This window comes from Centruroides vittatus, unplaced genomic scaffold, assembly GCF_030686945.1.
Source record: "Centruroides vittatus isolate TY-2023 unplaced genomic scaffold, ASM3068694v2 contig_476, whole genome shotgun sequence".
NCBI lineage: Eukaryota > Metazoa > Arthropoda > Arachnida > Scorpiones > Buthidae > Centruroides > Centruroides vittatus.
This window is the reverse complement of record NW_027122268.1, coordinates 860,443-881,654: the sequence shown is the minus strand read 5'-3', so window position 1 is coordinate 881,654 and position 21,212 is coordinate 860,443. Positions and strand designations below refer to the sequence as shown.

Below are 21,212 nucleotides of genomic sequence, written 5' to 3'. Positions count from 1 at the left end.
TTTTAATGAACAAACAAAAATTTGAACAATAGTTACTATTCAATAATTAATTTAACAAATTTAACAAAAACTGTATAGACAAAACATGTCAAATTAACAAAATAAAATCATCTAAGAACAAATTCTTATCAAATCATGAATCAGCTCACCTCGCTTTGCTTGCTTGCTCTTTCTTACCCCACCATTCTGCTCCAGTCCAATTATACCCACCTGGTATCACAGATGTCAAGACTGAAGGGTAGCTGGAAATTTTTCCGAGTCTGGAAAAAAGTTAGGGACCTGTAATTATCCTTATTTATTTATTTTTTTATTTATAAAGAAAAGACATTGTGGCCATTTGACTTTTTTCAAGTATCTACAGACAAAAGAAAAACAAGAACAAAAATTCAACAAATATTAAACCAAAAGTTGATTAACAAAGCGACAACAAAACAAAACTTTTAACATTATTTTTAAAAACTCTGTAACTCGATATTTTCCTAGATTCATTACTTGGGTTGTTCCAGTGTATTATCATATTATCATTTGAAATATTGGTGATGATTTTTTCACCATGAGCATGACCACATGGATAGAGTAACGACAAGTTTTTCAGGTATTTTGGATTAAAACAATATGATATTTTTTTTAATTGTATTTTCAAGGTAACTATTATTCTTATTGCCTTTAATGAATCTGTGGCTTGCCAGTAAAACTTGTTTTATATATACGTGGGTTGTTCAAAAAGTTCTCAAATTTTTTTAATAGTGCGCCTCCAGTTGGCTATTTTTTAATCTGCTTAAAAGTGTTGTGTGTGCAGAAACCTCCCAAGTAACCTCCTTCAATCTGTTTGTTGATATTTTGTTTTGGTGATAAGTTACGGCCGTTTATGTGAAGGAGTGTTTGTGGGGTCAGCTAAAAATCGGATCTGCAGAAATGAGCTCTATGAAGGAGCAGCGTTGTTTTGTGAAATTTTGTGTGAAACTCAGAAAATCCTTTATGGAAACTACCCACGGATGTGTGAAACATCTCCCACCTCAAAAAAGCTCAACAAATTTGCTCAAATGTTAAGGTGATGTTGACTGTTTTTTTGATGCAAAGAGAATTGTGCATCACGAATACCTACCTACAGGCCAGACAGTCAACACAGAGTACTACTGGAAGTTATGAAACACCTAAGAAACAGAATTAGGAGAAAACGGCCCGAACTTTGGAGGAGTGGCGAGTGTTTTTTTCACCACAACAATGTGCCGGCTCATTCATCCCTCAGAAATCATGAGTTTTTGGCCAAAAACAGGACCACTGTGCTTTCCCACCCACCCTACTCACCCGTCCTGGCCCCATGTGACTTTCCTCTTCTCCAAACTAAAAAACATGCTCAAAGGAAAAAGATTTGCCACCATTCCAGAGATAGAAAAAAAAACGCCAGAGGAGCTTATGGGCATTCTGGAAAAAGTGTTCCAGGACTGTTTCAAAAAGTGGAAACACCTCTGGGATAAGTGTATATGTGGGGAGGAGACTACTTTGAAGGGGACCCGACAAATGAATTGTAAGTGAAGTATTTCTTTTTTTTTCTTTTTTTTTTGTAATAAATAAAGTTCGGAAACTTTTTGAACAGCCCTCGTAAGCTATGGATTCTGTCAATTTTATTGATTTGATAATATTCTGACACCAAATCTCTAAAATGTAGGTTATGGATGGCTCAAATAAAATGATTTTGTTCGATTTGTTGTTTGTTAACTGCATAATTGGATGCAGTACCCAAACAGTTATTTTGTATCTTATTTTTGCTTTAGCACATGTATGATATAATTTCTTCAAATGAGTGATGCTAAAAAAAAGCTGATTTTTTTTAAAATTATTTCAGTGAACTTAGATAATATTGCCTTGTCTCTTATCATCTGCCTGTTCCAGCAGAGATTATCATCCATAACTATTCCCAGATACTTTATCTCACTAACTCTGCTGATTTTATTCTCATTTATTTGGATTTGGAAATACCCCTATACCCCTATACCCCTATAAATTAATGTTATTTTTAATTAACAAAAAATAAAATCTTTAATACTTTAATTTTTAATTTTTTTTTATTAATAAAAATAATTCGGCATGTTTCATTTGTTCAAACATAAATGGCAAAAGGAATCTGCTCTACCCCAGGCTACGTAAAAGCTCTCGACAGCCTTGCCTGTTTACTAATGTTACAGTTGTTATCAACTTCATTTACATGTTTTGTTCATCTAAGTTTGTTTTTTTAATTTTTCTTTGCTGACAGTAAGGGGAAAAAAGTGAAACATATTTCTTAAGGCTTATTTATATGATGATTATACTGTTTAAATACAGTAGTAACTTTGGCTTTTCTAAGTTATTATAATTAATGATATTCTTTAGGAAGACAGACTGCAGACATTAAGATGCTTTAGAATTTGTTTTTATGGTCAGGAGTATAGTCATCCAAAATTTTAAAAAAATTCCAAAATAAATGTAATGAAACAAAGTAAATGATAATCAACGGAAACAAAATAGGATTTTACACAAGTTTATTGGTTTGTTATTAAATAGAAAAAAATTAATTATAGACCCATTTTAATTTTATAATCAAAAGTCAATGCAGTTATTTTTTGTCTAATTGTAAAACTTAATTTATAAGTAGTTTCAAGAATATTTCATCCTCATTCTTGGCAGGTAGATTAAAGATTAAAATAAAATAGTAGTAAGGAAAACATAAAACAGTTTTTTAGGTAAGTTACAAATTAAGCTAAACACTGTATATTGTAGTTGATGGACCATGTTATTTCTTTTGTTATTTTAATCATGTTTGAACCTGTGTCTTTATTCTCTTACTTGGTAACTCATGAGTTACCAAGTTGAGTTACTCAAATAAAATATACCTTTGTTATTAGCAATGGTTTAATTATTTCACATCAATGAGCACCATTCTCAAACTTTATTGAAGAGCAAAAAATATTGTAAAAGGGAACTCCAATGTAAAGGAAATTACCCATAAAATCTTTGTGATGGTATAAAAATGTAAAATTGCACCAAGGTTGTTGTTTTTTCTTCTTGTGTGTATATTGGGAGGAATTTGAACTCATGATGCTCCCACAGAGAAAGACGCAAAAAGAAATAGAAAGGATACTTGGCATAACAGAGAGAAAGTCTTTCCATACATAGTCAATGCAGGAAAATCTCCAAGAAGGGGGTTTGGCAAGAGCCAAAGATAAAAGGATGAACCCAATTATCAATATAAATGAGCTCATGTAATCTCAGATATTTTATAATCAGTACTGTTTGGGCTAAAATTTCAATTGGATTGTTTTTTAATGATATATGTATATTTTCTTTCGTACTGGTAAAAGAAACTGTGCATCACTTACATATAATGTGATGCCTTGTGAATCACTACATTATATGATCAGTAAAATTATTGTTTCCTGCAGTATTTGTTGTACTAGTAGTAGTTACTCAATCACATTATGCCATTTAGGCTATTTTACATTTCTGTTCTCATTCTTTCCTAAATATTGTTGTATATCACAATATAATAAAAATATTTTAAAATCAATTATTTAAATTTAAATATTAAATATCAAAACATATAAGTTTTTTGAGTGATGGAAAGTGTATAAATATCTTCATTCAAATATTTTATTTTTACCAAGTTTGTGAAATGCAGTTTTGTTCAATATGCCATGATTACTTTCTCTCTACTTTAGGTAAAATTTACTGAATAGTAAAAATTTCTTGTTTAATAAAAAATTTACATTGTTAATATATAAGGTTCGTTTTTTCACATAGGGTTTTCTTTTATTTTTGTAATATCTCCATTTTTTACTAATGATATCATCTGATTTCATTGAATTTATAATTAATAAACCCTTAATTTTGTGAAATTTATTACTTGCAAAACATAAAATCTTTAATATAGATAATTTATTAATCCAATTAACTTTGTTTTATTCATAAACTAAACAATACAAAAATGTAAAATGTAAACCAGAAATAAAAGATGATGATGATAAATAATTTTTGAAAAATGTATCTATCAATACCATTGTGAAGAAAACATAAAATAACATCTGAGAAATTGAGCTAAATATACAAATTTCTTAACTAAATTAATATTATAAACTATGAGCTAGATAGGCTGGAAACTTTTGGTATTTGTGTTTTAGATGTTATAAGTATAAAACAGTGAATTCATTTTTCTATGTAGTCTCCTTGTAGTTCAACACACTTCTTTTCTTTCTTTCTTTGATCCCTAGCTAGTATTTGGTTGAGGCATCTGCTCAACTAGTGTGCTGTTGTGGGCACTGCAGGAAGTCGTGCTTTCTCCACAATGCTCCTCCATTGCCTTTGATCCATGGCTGCCGCTTTCACCTGCTTCAGATCAAGTCGTTGGTTCTTCAGGTCTTCTTCAATTTGTTTGGTCCACGTTTTCTTAGGTGCGGTGTGTTGGATTTTCCACAGGGTAGGCACCGTTGAAAGAGCAGTTGGTGGGGTATTCAGTTAGTATCCATTCGGCACACGTAGCAAAACCATCTCAGCCATCGCTGTTGAATTTGCGTTTCAACAGCCGGTTGCTGTAGGCATCTGGCCTGGATGGCGTTGTTGATAATGCGATCCCAAAGAGAGATACCAAGAATCTGTCTCAAGCATCTCATTTGACAGGTCTCAAATCTGTCTTGAGCAGAGTCCAAGTTTCTGATCAACACACTTATTACATCTTGGAATTAGCATTTCGTTACCCTTGAAAAAATAGTCCACAGTTTTGTCTGCAAAATACTCATAAACTGCCTCCTGCAACTCTTCATCACTGTTTTGAAGTTTTATTTCGAGTTTTGGAAGCAAGTAATAATTACTAGGAACCAGGTCTGAACTGTAGGGTGGATGGTCAAGCTCCTTGAACCCAAACTCCTTCAAAGCAGCTTCGGCAGTGGCAGCCATGTGCACTGGCACATTGTCCTGCAAGAGGCAAACATGATGCAAATGAATGCAACAAGTCTAACTAAAATTAATGTTTCCAGCCAACTTATGCAAATTGCAGAAAAAACTGTTTTATTAGTTCACATACAGATGGTGCTATCTGATACTATCATATTATTCTTATCTTGTCTAAAATATAGTTAGACTGGAAATTTTTGGTACCTACCCCATACTTTGGATAACCATTTTTATAAGATTATTTATAATAGTCATCATCATGCAAAAGAATATTTCTTATTGATTTCAGATTTAAACAGTTTTATATATAAAACTTAGAAAATACTGTAGATATACATTTTGTTTTTGTGACAACTCTTTTTGTTTATTGTTTAATTTTTTAAAATATTTTATTTATAATAAAATATATGATAGTTCTTAAATTCTCTTGATCATAATTTGTATATTATATATAAAATAATATATTTATATATAAAATATAATAATATGTAATTTAATCTTAATATATATAAGTTATTTTATTTCAAATATGTGTGTATAAAGTCTTTTTTTTCAATAAATTATTAGATTGCTTCAGGAAGATTTGGTGTTACATGTAATTACTTAGCAAATGCAGATGAAATTCAGATTAAAATGGCTCAGGGAGCAAAACCTGGTGAAGGAGGAGAATTACCTGGAAATAAGGTATGTTTAAACTCTTTGATTTAATTATAACATTAGATCTTTAAATTAATTGCACTGTGGGAGCCTACAACACAAAAATAAGTATAGAGTGAACTATATCAAATAATTTAAATCTAATTTTACTGATAAAGTCTATATAAAGTGAAAAAATGATTCTTTCAAGAATAATTTTATTAGTGAACATGCAAAGCTATAAATAACTTCAAAATATTTTTACTTATAAGGAATAAGATTTCTTAGCTGGACTAGTTAATGCATTGTTAACAGTGGGATATTTAGAAATTATTTTGTTAAAGGTGCATTATTTAGTCCAGTGTAGTATTGAGGATCAACGAAATGTTCTCGATGTAGAAATAAGGCAAGTGTGTAGAGGATTTTACAAATTTAAGCACACTTCGACAAATTATTGATATCTATATTATTCTTTATGATACTTAGGATCATTGATATACTATATCTATGGTTATACAATTATGTTTACCTCATCTTGCAACATGAAATATATTGATCAAGTCTTATAACAGGTATATACCCGACAAGTACAAACAAAATTTAGATCTATGCATATGTGAGATCCGGGAGGGACAGCAGTCAGTCAGTCAGTCAAATAATCTTTATTCTCTGGCACCGCTGAGCACAGCCAGGCAGAAATACAAAAAGTACATAGTAGATACATGCTGTTAGTCATACAAGGGATACAATAAAATGGCAGAGAAAAGGGAAATAAAATAAAATAAAATAAATAACATAAATGAATTAAAATAAAAAAGAATAAAAATTAAATAAATGATTAAAAAAATAAAAGTGCACTATAACTAAAATAAAATTACTGTACATCAAAGTCTAAATGCTGTAATAGCAGAGCAAGGCATGTAAAAACATTGGCATCAAGGCTAGAGTGAATCAGATCACAAGAGAGCAGGTCAACGGATCCCACATCTAATGGAGTAGAGTGCAACAAATTTCTTTAACAAGTTAAAGTTGCTGTTGTTTTGTAGAAAAAAATCAGGCTTTACTGGCCAGTCTATATTGCTTATTTTGGCATGCTGCATGCACTGATGCCTAATGTCATCCAGCATAGGACAGTTGTATAGATAGTGCATGACACCGTCCCGCACCCCACAGAGCTGACAGCAGTCAGAATTAGAATGGTGAAACCTTTTCAGGTAAGCACGAAAGTGCCCGTGTTCAGTCAAAAATTGGACTAAATCATGTGTGGGTTGAATCCATTTGCTGTGAATACGTTCCTTGACCTTTGGGATAAAACGTCTTGTTATGTGTTGTTCTGGGATCTTGTCCCAATCCAGTTGCCAGGTCTCCAAGGCATTGTCCCAGATAAGGTATTTAAGTCTTGACTTAGGAATGAGATTGTAGGCAGGAGGGGTATCAGGATTAGGCGTTACGTTTCGTGCCAGAAAGTCAGCCCGTTCATTACCCGGAATGCCGCTGTGTCCTTTGATCCAATTGATGGCATACTTGTTAAAAGACGTAGAAGCTGCAGCGAAGATGTCGTTCGCAACAGGGTGAGTGTTATCTTTATTCCCCAAAACAGCAACAGTCGCAGCACTGTCTGTGAAGATGTTTATCAGTTTGTTCACAAAGTTAGTGTTGCACCAGTTGATTGCCATCAGCACAGCAAAGATCTCAGCTTGGAAGACAGAGCATTCTGGGTGTAGAGCAAAGGAATTATTGTAGACCTCTTCACCGGCCTGAAAGATCACAAAGGCACTTGCCGTGCCATCCGTCGATTTGGATCCATCTGTAAAAGCTTCAATCTCTGTAGAGGTAACGCGAGGAGAGAGTCCCTTCCTTAAAGCAGGATGTGGGAGTGTAGATACAGGCCTGTCTAATTCAAACATGGTGGCATTAAAGATGGTTCCATTAATATCAACATCCCTGCCCCTAGAGATACAGAAACGTTTGCTATTAAATTGGAGAAACTGTAGGATGGGGAGCTTCCCAGCCACAACAGGGAGGGCTGCATTTGAAACAGTGGAATAGCACCTGGTAAGTCGTAATAAGGCAATCCGTTGTGCAGACCTCAGAAGCCGATGGTTATGAGATTGAGAGGCAGCAGCGCTCCAAACAGCAGATGCATATGAAATGGTTGGTAAAAACAGGCAATCATATATGGCATTAGTTGCCTCAAGACCGAGGCCCCAATTACATCTAGCGACCCTTAAAAGACCATTAAAGGTCAAGTTACTTCGACTAGTAATGTGTTTTATATGCTGTTTCCAAGAGAGTTTATGATCAATCACAACCCCAAGGAAAGTGAGATGACTTACAACCTTTATCGATTCATTACGAAACCTGATACAAGGTACACGTCTGTAAAGATCGGAGGCACCCGGAGAGGAGAAAACGATTCCCTTAGTTTTTGCCATGTTAAAACTGAGTTTATTACTCATACCCCAGTTGTACACTTTCTTAAGAATGTCAGTAGCTGCCCTTTCTATGTAGTTTCTTGATGGAGCAGGAAAAACCAAAAAGGCATCGTCTGCATATGCATAGACACGACATTGGTAGCCGAAATCAGTACGGAAGAAGTTATCGAATAAAATATCCCAGAACAGGGGCCCACAAACAGACCCCTGTGGACAGCCACGTTGTAGCTTACGTGTAAATTGAAGATGCCCCAGAGAGATAATTGCTTCTCTATCCTCAAAATAATTAGCAGCAAGATGGAATAAGTTAGCCGGACAATTGCTCTCACCCAATCTGCGTAAAATTTGCGGCCACCAGGCCGAATTGAATGCATTTTTCAGATCTAGGCTGAGGCCAAAGACAAATTTGTTGCTTCGTAGCAAATGTTTGATGTGCCCAACTAAGTCCATCAATGCATCAACAGCTCCACGCTGGCACCGGAAACCATATTGGGAATCATGGAACAGTCCTCTGGATTCCCAAAACCAATAAATGCGATTAAAAAGGAGCCTATCTAAGATCTTCCCCAAGATTGACAACAAGGAGATATTTCGCATGTTTTGAATGTCAACAGGTTTTCCCCGATTTTTCGGAATTAAAACAAAAAGAGCCCTCTTCCATGGCTGAGGGAAGATACCGAACTTGAGGCAAAAGTTGAGAATGCTGAGAAGTAGATCTGGGCAGGTTTTCCATATTGTTAGAATAATGTCTTTGTTTATCCCATCTAGACCCGTGGCTTTGTTCCTTGGGAGACGGTTTATAGAGTCATTGACCTCAGAAAAGGTAAAAGGCGGGTCATCCTCTGAGAGCTCACCATCATTCCTGCATCTTCTAATTGCAGAGTGCTCGGGAGTGTCCTCCACGAGGGAGTCAGAAGGACAGAAATAATCGAAAAGGCCGGAAACTGTGGTCTCAAGACTGGCAGGGCTGTCAATATTACTACTAAAAAAACTAGGAGTTTTGAGTTTGTTTACACATAGCTTATATATAAACCCCCATGGGTCTTTACCTGCACCTGCGCAGAAGGACTTCCAAGAATCAAGTTTTGCCTTCTTAATGGCCTCCTTATACCCTCTCTGGTAAGAGAGGTACTGCATTCGCAGTTCCTCCCTCCTTTGATCATGACATCTCTGAAATACCCTGCGCAGTCTGTTGTTGTTCTGGCGCATAAGAGATAAATCCGAATTCCACCATGGAGTTATCCGTTTTTTGTTCTTCCTCCTAGGAATGGATTCCACGCATGCAGAAGAGATTTGGATAATAGCTGACTCAATATAGGCTTTGGCCTCAGTATGTGATACAATCCTAGATGAAGGTCTGCCGATTTGCTGAATAGTGTCCTGAAATTTGCACCAATCAGCTGCCTTGGTATTGAAAGCATTCTTATTGTTCGAAGCTTCTGCAACCTGCAAATTATTGCAGCCTAGATTATAGGTTATACACTCGTGGTCAGAGAGGCAGTCAAAAATGCCTACCTGCCAATCCTGAATAACAGAGCAGAGGCCTTTAGAACAGATGGTCAGGTCAATCCAAGAATGACCATTAGATGACGAAAAGGTTGGTGGAGAGTCTGGGTCATTAACAACCAGAAGGCCATGTGCAGCAATAAAGTTCTCCATGGCCTCACCCCTGCCGTCTCTATACTCGCCCCCCCAAGTAGGCGAATGCGCATTAAAGTCACCCGAAATTAAAAATCTATGGTTACTGAAATGAGTCACAGCCGACTCCAAGTTCTGAATGGTTTCATAGATATCTGACTTACTCGAGCAATAGACGTTGAAGATGATAATGTGTAAATCAGGAAGGCAGACCTCGATACAAATGCAGGTAGATGAACAAAACTTTGGGTGGGAGATAATGGCCAAGGTAGGGTTAGTAACAATGACTGCGGCCCACGGTCGTTCATCCTGGCTCTGAATGATAATGTCTTTGTTGCTAAAACAAGCTACCCTATTCTTGCGACAATAGGGCTCCTGCACTAAAGCGATATCATAGTTGTTAATCTCCTGTCGGAGCTGAGAGCTGGCAGAGATCGCTCGTTCCAGATTAATCTGTACAATGCGTAGTTGAGAGTTGCTACGGCAAGTGTCAGTATTTCTGTTAGATGCCATAGTCTATTCTGGCAAGGAGCTGTGTTCTTGATCGAATAAAGGCAGGACAGACTTTATCGAGCGCATTATGATCTATTTTCTTATTATTCTCTCTAATGCAGTTCATACATTTTGGAGTTTCTGTTTTCTTATCGCAATCTTTGAAGGCGTGATTGCCTCCACACTGACTGCATGTACGATCTTCTGCATCGCAATTCTTGGCGAAATGCCCAAATTTAAGGCATTTGAAACATTGATTCGATGGGAGAAAGTCTACAACACTACACCTAGTCCACTGCAAGTTCACCTTCTCCTCTTTTAGGAGGAAACACCTGAGGTCCGGTGAGACCTCTGCAATCCAAGAAACGAAAGTGGTACTATGCTGTCCAATTGGAAAACGCACTCTAATTTTCTCCAGAAATGTTTCTCTGGAATATAACACGGCAACCCGGCTGTTCTGCTCATAAATGGCATCTAAGAGCTGGTCCCTCTCAATAGATTTAGGTACCGAGCTAATCTTGATTAGTGGGCGTCTCTTTTTCGGAATAACTGAACGTAAACCGGAAACCTCAGAAACAGCATTACATAAAATTCCCACATCTGCTCTACATCCCAAATCAACAGCAATCCCGCCTTTTTGAATACGGCGTATTTTCTGAACACCTATTTTTAAGCTATGCGGATTGATTCCAGAAGTTAGGACCTTTCTGGTAAGCTCAGAGTCGTTAGACTCAGGGTTACTGTACACCAGTACAGTGTGACAAGATTTGGAAGGCACCGAAACTGAATCCAAGGGTAGAGCAGGAAGCTTAACAGCGTCACTATAAAGCCCGGGTGCCCTGGATACCACCGGCCCTGAAGCCGGCACAACCTGCTGCACTCCACGAACGGTTTCCAACACCTCAGAGATAACAGCGTCCGTTCTCTCTGCATGTGCAGCAAATGCATCAGTGAGATCACCAACCGCCGACCCCGACGCTGGAACAACCCGCTGCAATCCACGAACGGCCTCTAAGACCTCAGAGAAAACCGCCCCAGTCCTCTCAGCATGTGCAGTAAACGCGCCATCGAGATCACCCTTGGTGATAAGCGAATCCAACCGAGTGTCAATGGAATCAAGAACAGAACAAGTTGACACTGTGGAACTCGCTAGATCAATCAACCGCTGGAACTGAACAGTTATAAACCGCGAATGGGCTCCTGAGCCCAACTTCCTATTTCTATTTCTAGCAAGATAACCCTTAAGCTCATCGAGGAGCTTGAGCGCCTCGTCAAGAAATTTCGATGAGCTGCCCGTCGCCATCAAACACTCACAAAAGTACTAAGCAACGCAAGCTACCCTGATTCCGACCAGGACTGTAGTCTTGCAACGAAAACACGACAACACAAATGAAAACTTAACTAATAAATTACAAAAATGTACTCTTAAGTGCAAAACTAGCTTAACTTAACTATATATAAAAAAAGAAAGAAAGAAAAATCGAACGAAAGATAAATACGGCAATGAGAATAAAAACGTTAGAAAATCGTTAAGATTTAAAGCGGACCGTTAGAAAGAACGTTAAACGGCTCTAACGATCGTTTTAGATTTGAAAATTTCCCATAAAAGCTTATATAAAAATCTAAAAATCGCCGTAACTCGATATATAATTAATCTATCCTAACCCAACCTTAGGGGCAACTAAAGGAAGCCTAGCCGAGAAAAACCCCCCGGTGCCACCTCCCAAAAAAAATCCTCCCCACAACTTAGAAACGATCGAAAACCAAGGACTTAGAAATTAATCTACTCCCCCTAATTAAGATATTGAGACAAAAAGTATATTGAACGAACCGGGTTGACGTACTGGACGCGATGGTAGTCCACAAGTCCCGTGGTAATCCAAAATAATCTGGCGGAACTAACGGTTAAAACTAGAGTTTGCACAGACACAACCTTACTTCCAGGAAGCCATCTTGAATCCCCGGGGGAGGGACAAGAGGAAGTCGGTCCTCCCTACCCAGTGATGGTCATTTGCCTTCTCACTTGTCAAGGATGGTTACACCGTTTGTTACACGTTATGCGAGTGGAGGAGGTCAGTGGAGCCAACGATAAGGTGTGGATGACATTTGAGTAAAGAGACTATAGTTAAAACGAAACAAGATTTATTAAACTTAATAAACTAACACATACATCGTGTTGCTCAATCCTAACTGCTAATTCCCTCGGGGGGCGAGAGAGAGAGAGCTTACAATACTGATGTCATACCTCTTTAACTGTCTCGTAGACGATGGAATATCCAAATTCGGTCAAGAGCGCTAGGTCAAATCGGGTTCGTCAACCATAGTGTTGATTAGGGCTGTTAATTAATCCAAAATCGGGAGGAGGATTGGCGTGGTGCACACTTTGCAAATAGGAGACTGAAGATGGCCCGGAGGGGGGAGGAACGGCTTTTATAATTTTCCTATGGGAAGATCGATCACGGGACCGATTGATAGGAGATAAGATGACTGTTGAAATTAAAACAATTAATGTCATTGGACAGTAAGTGTAAACTTTTGTTGCTATTGTGTGAGAATGGTTTATTGTTTTGTAGAAAGGGTTATAAAATTCTCATGACTCTGAAGTTCGATGAGTCATGAACGGGGATAATTTGGATTAAAAACTAGATAAATTCCGGATTTCACACACGCATATATATATATATACATACAATATGCACAAACAACACTAATTTACAAAGTACTCATCTGTGGACGGTCGACCAGTATACCACAAGGTCATAAGCACTACTTGATGAATTCCTTGAACAAGTCCAATGGTTCTTCTGTCCAGTCGGTGATCCGGTCAGCAAAAAAAGATCTCTCCACACATGGAACGTCTCCTTTTATACTGCCTGCCACCCAGGGCTACAGCTGCGCCCTCATGGTAAGAGCCGACCAATCCTATTTTCACTTACAAGCACCCAGCAAGGGGTGATATGGCAATGTAAAACAATTAACCCACGTGACGACATCTTGAATTCTAATACAGACAGTGGAACCCCATGTTTTTTTATATATACATATAACAACAATAGTGATTAATCACTACACCAGCTAAGTTATCACAGTGATTAGTATATCATCATCAGAAATAGGATTTCTTAAAAAACTGTCATTTTTGAGTTTGAATCCAATGTATGTGTATGTGTTAGGCTCAAAGATCCAAAATGCACAATGAGCAGAAAAAGTAATCAGAATGTGTTGTGGCTTTAAAGAAACAGCCAAACAAGAAATTTTGTACCCTAATTGCTTATAAAAAGTCGTGAATTTTCTGGATTTTTAAAAATGATGAAGCAAAATTTGTGTCATAACTGTTAAAAGAATGACCACAATGCATTCCAACATTATCAATATACCAGTGGCGTGCCGTCATTGGAAGCGATGGAAGCGCCGATTCCACCTTCCAATGACCTTCCCTTGTATTTTATAAAATATAAATTTTCATATTTTAACGTACTTTGAATTAATTAAAATGAATATTTTATTATAACTGCATTATGTATCTTTTACAAATTTCTATACTACATGTGAAAAAAACGATAAGATTGCTATTGTATATTCGAATAATTCGGTGGCGGAAGGAATGTCGAAACCGGGTCAGTCTCCAATCAGCCAGATTATATAGGCATTAGCACATGCGGTTTACAGTGCACCAACCTCACCCGGTTTAGCTGGTAGAAGCGACACACTCGTAAAGAGCACAGCTTTATATCCCGGAGCGGTTGTGGGCTCTTATCCGCCTGCCTGTCAACTTCCAAGCAGCCAGATTATAGGCATTGGCGCATGCGCTTTACATAGCACAAACGTCACGGTTTAGCTGGTAGAAGCGACACATGCGTAAAGAGTACGCGACTTTATATCCCGGAGCGGTTGTGGGCTGTTAGCCGCCTGCTAGATATTCGGCCACCCTCGCCCGATTATGTGAATCACGAGCAGACTAGATCAACGGCGGGCAACCCGCGGGCCAGCTACGGCTGGCGAAAAGTTTCTATCCGGCCCGCGAGATCTTTAATAGATTATTAAATTGGAAAAATAACTAATTAATAGTTATTTTTCCAATTCTTTGTAATTTTCGAAAACGATAAGAGAAATAAATGTAGTAATTAACTTTTTATTTATTTATTTCATATTTGCAGACTAAAAAAATTACGAGTCACAAGAAGGCGTCAATTAACTACTACAGCGCGGAAAAAAACGTAAAATTTATTTTGGCCCATGTTATAAAAAGGATTGCCCACCCTAGACTAGATTTATAACAACCCAACCGATAGGAGTTTAATGGCACGTTTTTATGATAGTTCTGTATAGTTGACAGGAGTTTAAAAAAACTCCATTAAAATATTTGATATATTTATTCTGCGTTTATTCCGCTCTCCCATCTTATATTACTTACGGATTTCAATGTTAAACCGGTGATATTACGATTTAGTATGTCCCATCTGTAAGGGGATGCAGAAAAAACGTGTACAATTCTAGTACAGTGTTAAAAATTAACTGTTACTTTGGCAGCATCATTTACAACCAAATTTAATGAATGAGACGTACAGTACATACAATGGTACAAAAAAAAAGCTCTAGAATTTATTTTCCTTAAATTTACGATTTATATATCCGTTGTCATAAAAATTTGTCTTTCCACTGTTTTCCCAAGACTACAGATATTCAGGTACAAAGTAACTGGTTTCGACTTATTTCTACTTAAGAAGTGACTAAATAATTAAGAGATTAGGGAATGGGGACATAAATAAAACCCTGTTGAAAGAGCCAGAATTTTACTTCAACAAAAGCTTAACAGAACCAATCACTCGCTCAGTACAGTGGGAAACTGATTTCCATGTACACCTGGTATTAAAACGAATTAGTTAGAAAACGAATGACTATTAAGTTTAACATAGTTAGATTTTTACAGCTACGGTGAGAAACGTTTAAAATTTACAACAGCCCTGTGGCGTCCTTTGAGATATACTAGTGATGCGACAAAAGAGGCATTTGACATTGACCGGTATCGGCACCCTCGGGATTTGGCACGCACACACTCACTACACACCTACCTGGACCGTCACTAGTTCCATCCATTAGCTACTCGTATCAAGATATTTGACTAAGTGGATTGTTTTAAGATTTAAAAAGTAAAGACTATTTTATGTTATTTTTATGTACGTTTCTTTACAAAGCTATATTTTAATTATAATTTTCTTTAAAAGTATATTAATACAATCGAACAATACATTGTACCAGGTATGTATATCCACCGCACATTTTATTTCACCGAGTAAGTTTTTATAATTTATTTTTAATTTTAGCCCTTATATCGTGGCTAGCGATTCAGAATGTAATTGTGATATTAAAAATACATTTAGAGAAGTCTACAGTTTTTACTGGCTTATCGAACAAATGAATACGAATGGACCCTAGACCAGTGATTCTTAACAGGGGGCCGCGGCCCCTGGGGGTCCATAAGAAGTTTGCCGGGGGCCGCCAAATTATGCAAAATTTCCTTCAGAATATAATAAAAAGAAAATTGATGTATAATCCGAATATCGTATTGAAAAGTGAAATAAGAAAGATAAAGTTTTCCTATTTAGATTTTATTTATTTATTTTGTATTTCTTCCTACATACAACTTTGTTAGTACAGAAGAAATACATGTAAATATGCTACTTACACCGCAGTATTTACTTCTTTTAATCCAAAGCAATTTTAAGAAACTATTAATGCTTGGAATTTTAAAAATAATTAGGAAAAATAGTAGGCTTTGAAAATTTAAATATTTTTGCAAAAGTTATGCAAAATCCTTACGACAAGTGGGCGTTTTAGTTTTAGTTTAGTTTTAGCATCGACATTGGATCGATTTATCGACATGTTTCTTATTTTATTTTCTGTTAAAAATTAATGAGTTTTCATGTTTAATTGTGAAGTTTGAATGTTATTTAAATAGATAATGAAATAATAAAGTTATGATTTACATTTATTATATAAAAATAAAGCAATAATAAAAAAATCAATTTATTATAGATAAATTATCAAATTATCGAATATAAATTATTATTAAAAAAATGGGGGTCACAAAAAAATTATGAAATATTTGGTGGGCGGCGAGTATAAAAAGGTTAAGAACCACTGCCCTAGACCAGGGGTCGGCAACCTTTTGAGTCAGAAGAGTCAAAAATTACAATTTACAAAATTTCAAAGTTTTTAAAGAGCCACAAAATTTTTTCTTGCCAACAATAAATAGTACTCGCATAAATAAAGTTTTTTGATAAAAAAAACTAATTTATTTATTCATATATAAGTGGTGTTTTTCACAACAAATTAGATAATATATATATGGCATTATTAGATAATTACTTATTATTTAAGTAAAAAATTAAAACAATTAAACATTTACTTAAGTATGCTGGGGTGTAACCCAAAACCTAGTGTTCTGTGTTTTTTTTCTGCTTTTTTTAATTTGTCATTAAAGGTCTTTATTATTAATTAAACATTTACTTACAACATTAACTTATACTTGAATAACAAACAATTGAGCAAACAAATTCAATGGGAGCGTTGGCTTTGCATGGTTTTAGAAAGTTTTGATAAATTTGGCTCATAACTTGTTTTAACCTTTTAGCAGTGGGAGAGTCAGGTATGGTTCTATCCCTTAGTAGTGGAGAATATACCCGAAAAATTTTTAAAGTATTTTTTCACGCAATTTTTCTCATTTCCGTTTTAGAAAAAGTATTTGTAAACAGTTATGTCTAGTAAAGAAAAGTCTTTTTTTATTGTTACATAATTCATTTTTTATGTGAATTTTTTTTTTGCGGTAGTTTTTGGCTAGATTCTGGTGATACCCCCAAAAGAATTTAACGTATATATACGTCCCTCACCACTGCCACACGATCGCCCTCGACGTATATATACGTCCCTCACTGCTGAGTGGTTAAGTTTCAGACAGGATTTTAAATTTTCATTTGTTAGTTGGCTTCTTACTTTACTTTTAATTATATTCATGCAAGAGAACGCTTGCTCGCACGAATATGTTGATCCGAAGATAGTCAGCACTCCAAATGCCAACTTCTTCACCTCACTGTAGCAATCTGGAAGACTATTCCATGCGTCGAATATAAGTGCCTCAAGTCGCGGCATTTCTTTTAAAGCTGTCCACTTTTGTTGCGTTACGTACATACATTTCTGGACCTCCAACTCTTCCAACTTGCTTTTCAACTCTGTAAATTTTCCACTCCACAAAGCTTTACTTTTTAAATCGATCAATTGCATTTCTAGAGATCCAGTATCAATTCCAAATGGCTCAATGTGGATTTCGTTACTATTTGTGTTAAGAGGATTTACTATGAATGCTAGAGTGGTTTTGTTGGTTTTGAATTGCTCAAATCTGTCAGCAAATTCATCTTTAATTTTTTTTATAACTGTGCTGAAGTAATTCGTGTCAACAGTTGCACTGGTTTTATCGCGATATTGCTTTAGAAATTGAAAATGAAGTAATTTACCGCTCTGAATATCTTCTGCAAAAACAATTAATTTTTCTTCAAAACAAACCAATTCTTCTACCAAAACATAGGCTGGGTTTCCCTTTCCTTGCAGTTTTAGATTCAGCTCATTTAATTTTGCTGTGATATCTACCATAAAGTAAAATTTTTGCAACCATTTGTTGTTCTCTAATTCAGGGTGATTAATGCCTTTTTCATTTAGGAATGTATTTATTTCATTCAAGCACAAAGCGAAACGTTTCAACACCTTACCTTTAGAAAGCCATCGCACTTTATTGTGAAGAAGGAGGTCGTATAAATAATATTTGCGTATGGAACTAAAGAGCCGCAGCTTCACATCCAAAGAGCCGCATGTGGCTCGCGAGCCGCAGGTTGCCGACCCCTGCCCTAGACCATCACTGACGCGCAATTAACTGATTGCCCCTGGAAGTCGGCTTCTTACAGAAACACAGCTTCCCTGTCATCAAATGTCACGGCACGCCACTGCAATATACAACAACATGTTGTGGTTGTTTCCTGTTTATTCTGCAATAGCAAATAAAGATTTTTGGTTATATCATTAAATATGTATAATTAATATAGTCTGTCAATGCATTTTCCAATCATTATCAATTCATCTGTGTATATATTACTGACTACCATTTTCTTGCTGTTGAATTATATCTTAAATCTCCTTTCCTCTATGCTTCCAATTGAAATGAAATTATCTTCTAAATTTGGTATGCACATTACATTTGAAAGAGTAATATATGTACCACTGCTTCCTTTTTTAAGTTTTATTTTAACTCCTTTTCCCTTCAATATATAGTACTTTTCTATCATTTACTTAGACAGTATTTTTTAACTTTTCTATAGTGATAAATTTGTTTCTATATGAAGATTGTTCTGTAGCTGCACTGTCTCCATACCAGATGTTTGTGCTTTTTAATTTGTGTATTGTGGACAAATAGAATTTTGTGGACACAGACTATTTTGGCCACATTCTTGTCTATGTTATTTTGGTCATATGTTGATTTGTTAGTACTGTCTTGTTTCCTATCTCTGTTGTCTATTTTCTGAGCTGAATTATGCTAGTAATTTCTAGCTGTGTCATAACTTTTCACAGTAGCAACACTTAATGACCTTCATCTGTTTGTTGTCTTTGATTTGGCCATTGTCTATACCAGTGATGGGCAAACTACGGCCCGCGGGCCAGATGCGGCCCCCTGAAATGTTCTATCCGGCCCGCGAGACAATATTCCTAATCTGACGAATAAAAAGAATACAGGCTATAAGAAAAATAAATATTTTTCTCTTTTTTCCTTTCTTTCGTTTTATATCAGTGACGACATACAAATTTATTGATTTATCCTAGAAATTGGAATGTTATGTTGAGAGGCACTGGCTGCTGGCAACTTTGTAGCGAAGAGTAAAACTGGCAACGTGACTAGATATCGAAACACATTTCCTGATTCAGACCTGTCTTAGCGTTGTTAGTTTGCTAGTTTTACTTTGCATATTGTGAAAAATTTTAGCCCTAAGATGTTATTGAAGAAACGTAAAGTTGATTCCGTGAGTGCCGTGTTTTCAAAGATGAATGGACTTTGAAGTACTTTTTCACAGTTTTTAGGGATAAACCACTATGTCTCATCTGCAACGAAACTGTAGCAGTCTACAAAGAATATAACATTTCACGACACTTCAACTCTAAGCACAACGATGTCAAGGTTAGAGCCATGACCGAAGAAAGAAAGAAAACAAAAAGCAAAAGATCTACGCAAAAAACTATCAGGTCAGCAAAGTATTTTTAAGAAAGAAAATAGTTTTCAGCAAGCAGCTACACATGCAACTTATGTTGTAGCATACAATATTGCTAAAAGTAACAAAGCTCTCTTTGAGGGAGAGTTTGTTAAACACTGCATGTTTAAAGTTTGCGATATTTTATGTCCTGACAAAAGAAAAGATTTTGAAACAATAAGCTTATCTCGGAAAACAGTGACTTCTAGAATCGAAGCAATAGATAAAAACATATTATCACAGTTGGAATCAAAGATTGGCCAATTTAAATTCTGCTCAATTAGTATGGATGAAAGCTGTGATATAAATGATACTGCACAGTTGCTATTATTTATAAGAGATGTTGATGAAAACTTTTGTATTACAGAGGAACTACCATGCATGAGGTTGTTGAAGGGAACTATCACAGGGTCAGATATTTTTCATGAATTTATGGAAGGAATTTCAACATTGAAAGTACCTATAAATTGCATATAACAACAGATGGAGCGAGAAATATGACAGGGAAAAAATCTGGATTTGTTGGGATCTTTAATGAAAAATATCCAGATAACAATGTTATATTTCTACACTGCATCATACACCAAGATGCCCTGTGTAAATCTGTTTTGGATATGAAACCTGTGCTTAATGTTCTAGTGAAGCTGGTTAATGCTATTTGATCCTGAGGCCTTGCTCACAGACAATTTCGAGAGTTTCTAGAATCCATGCAATTTGAGTACTCTGATATATTGTACTACTCGAAAGTAAGGTGGCTTAGCGCAGGACGCGTCTTCGAGCGAGTTTGGCAGCTGAAAGACGAAATAGTGACATTCTTCTTTGAGAAACGGGTCTTAGTATAAAATCCTGGAAGATACTGCATGGCTTTCGGATTTTACATTTTTTATGGATCTTCTCTGCCACATGAACAAGTTGAATGTCACGATGCAAGACAAAAATCAATTTATTGATGATATCTGGGGCCATCTCAAAGGTATTAAACTACAACTTGTTCTATTCGCGAATCAGCTTGCTAAGAATGACTTGTCTCACTTCCCGAGGTTGAATTCAATAGCCCCAGTGATGAAGGAAAAGCTTAAGAGTTACGAAGATAATCTGAGAAGACTCCATGGTGAATTTGAACGAAGATTTGAAGACTTCGGTGTCATTGAAAAAGACTTTGAAATTTTTGGTATGCCTTTTAATGTGAACTGTGAAACAGTGAAACCGGACTTGCAACTTGAATTGATTGAATTACAATGTAACACTCAACTCAAACAGTTGTTTCTTAATGTTCCAAAATTAGAGTTCTACAAGTCTTTGTCAAAATCCACTTTCCCAAATCTGATATCTCATGCCCAGAAAGTTACTGTTATGTTTGTTTCATCATATATATGTGAACAGGTGTTTTCTACAATGAAACTTTGAAAGAGTTGCCTTAGAAACAGACTGACAGATGAGCATTTAACTTCTCTTCTAAGAATAAGTGCATTCCAGTTTGAACTAAATTATGAGAAACTTTTAGAAATGGAGTCACAGTTTCATTCATCACATTCTCCTTCATAATCTTTCAGTCATTAATAGGGCTTAGTATCACAACAAATACAAGAATTTTGTAAAATGTATCATTGTTATTTTTTAATAAATTATATTGACCCGCCTAAAGTTTTTTTTTCTTTCCTTTGGCTCCCTCTTTAAAAAGTTTGCCCATCACTGATCTATACTGTTCTTATTATCATTTTTTTTTTACTTGCAGTTAACCATATTTTGTTTTTGGAAATTTTGAATGCACATGCTCCATCGTCTTTTTCTTTGTCAATTA

At 35.9% G+C, this 21,212-nt stretch overlaps 1 protein-coding gene across 3 annotated transcripts in view; it reads left to right on the top strand.

Moving 5' to 3' along the window:
• Positions 1 to 21,212, top strand: part of LOC136977827 (uncharacterized) — a 115,953-nt gene that overhangs the window by 39,990 nt on the left and 54,751 nt on the right. For all 3 annotated transcript variants that reach the window (XM_067273408.1, XM_067273407.1, XM_067273409.1), the window contains one exon: positions 5,491 to 5,607. In XM_067273408.1, coding sequence (XP_067129509.1) covers positions 5,491 to 5,607 — 117 coding nt within the window. The remainder of the gene's footprint in view (positions 1 to 5,490; positions 5,608 to 21,212) is intronic.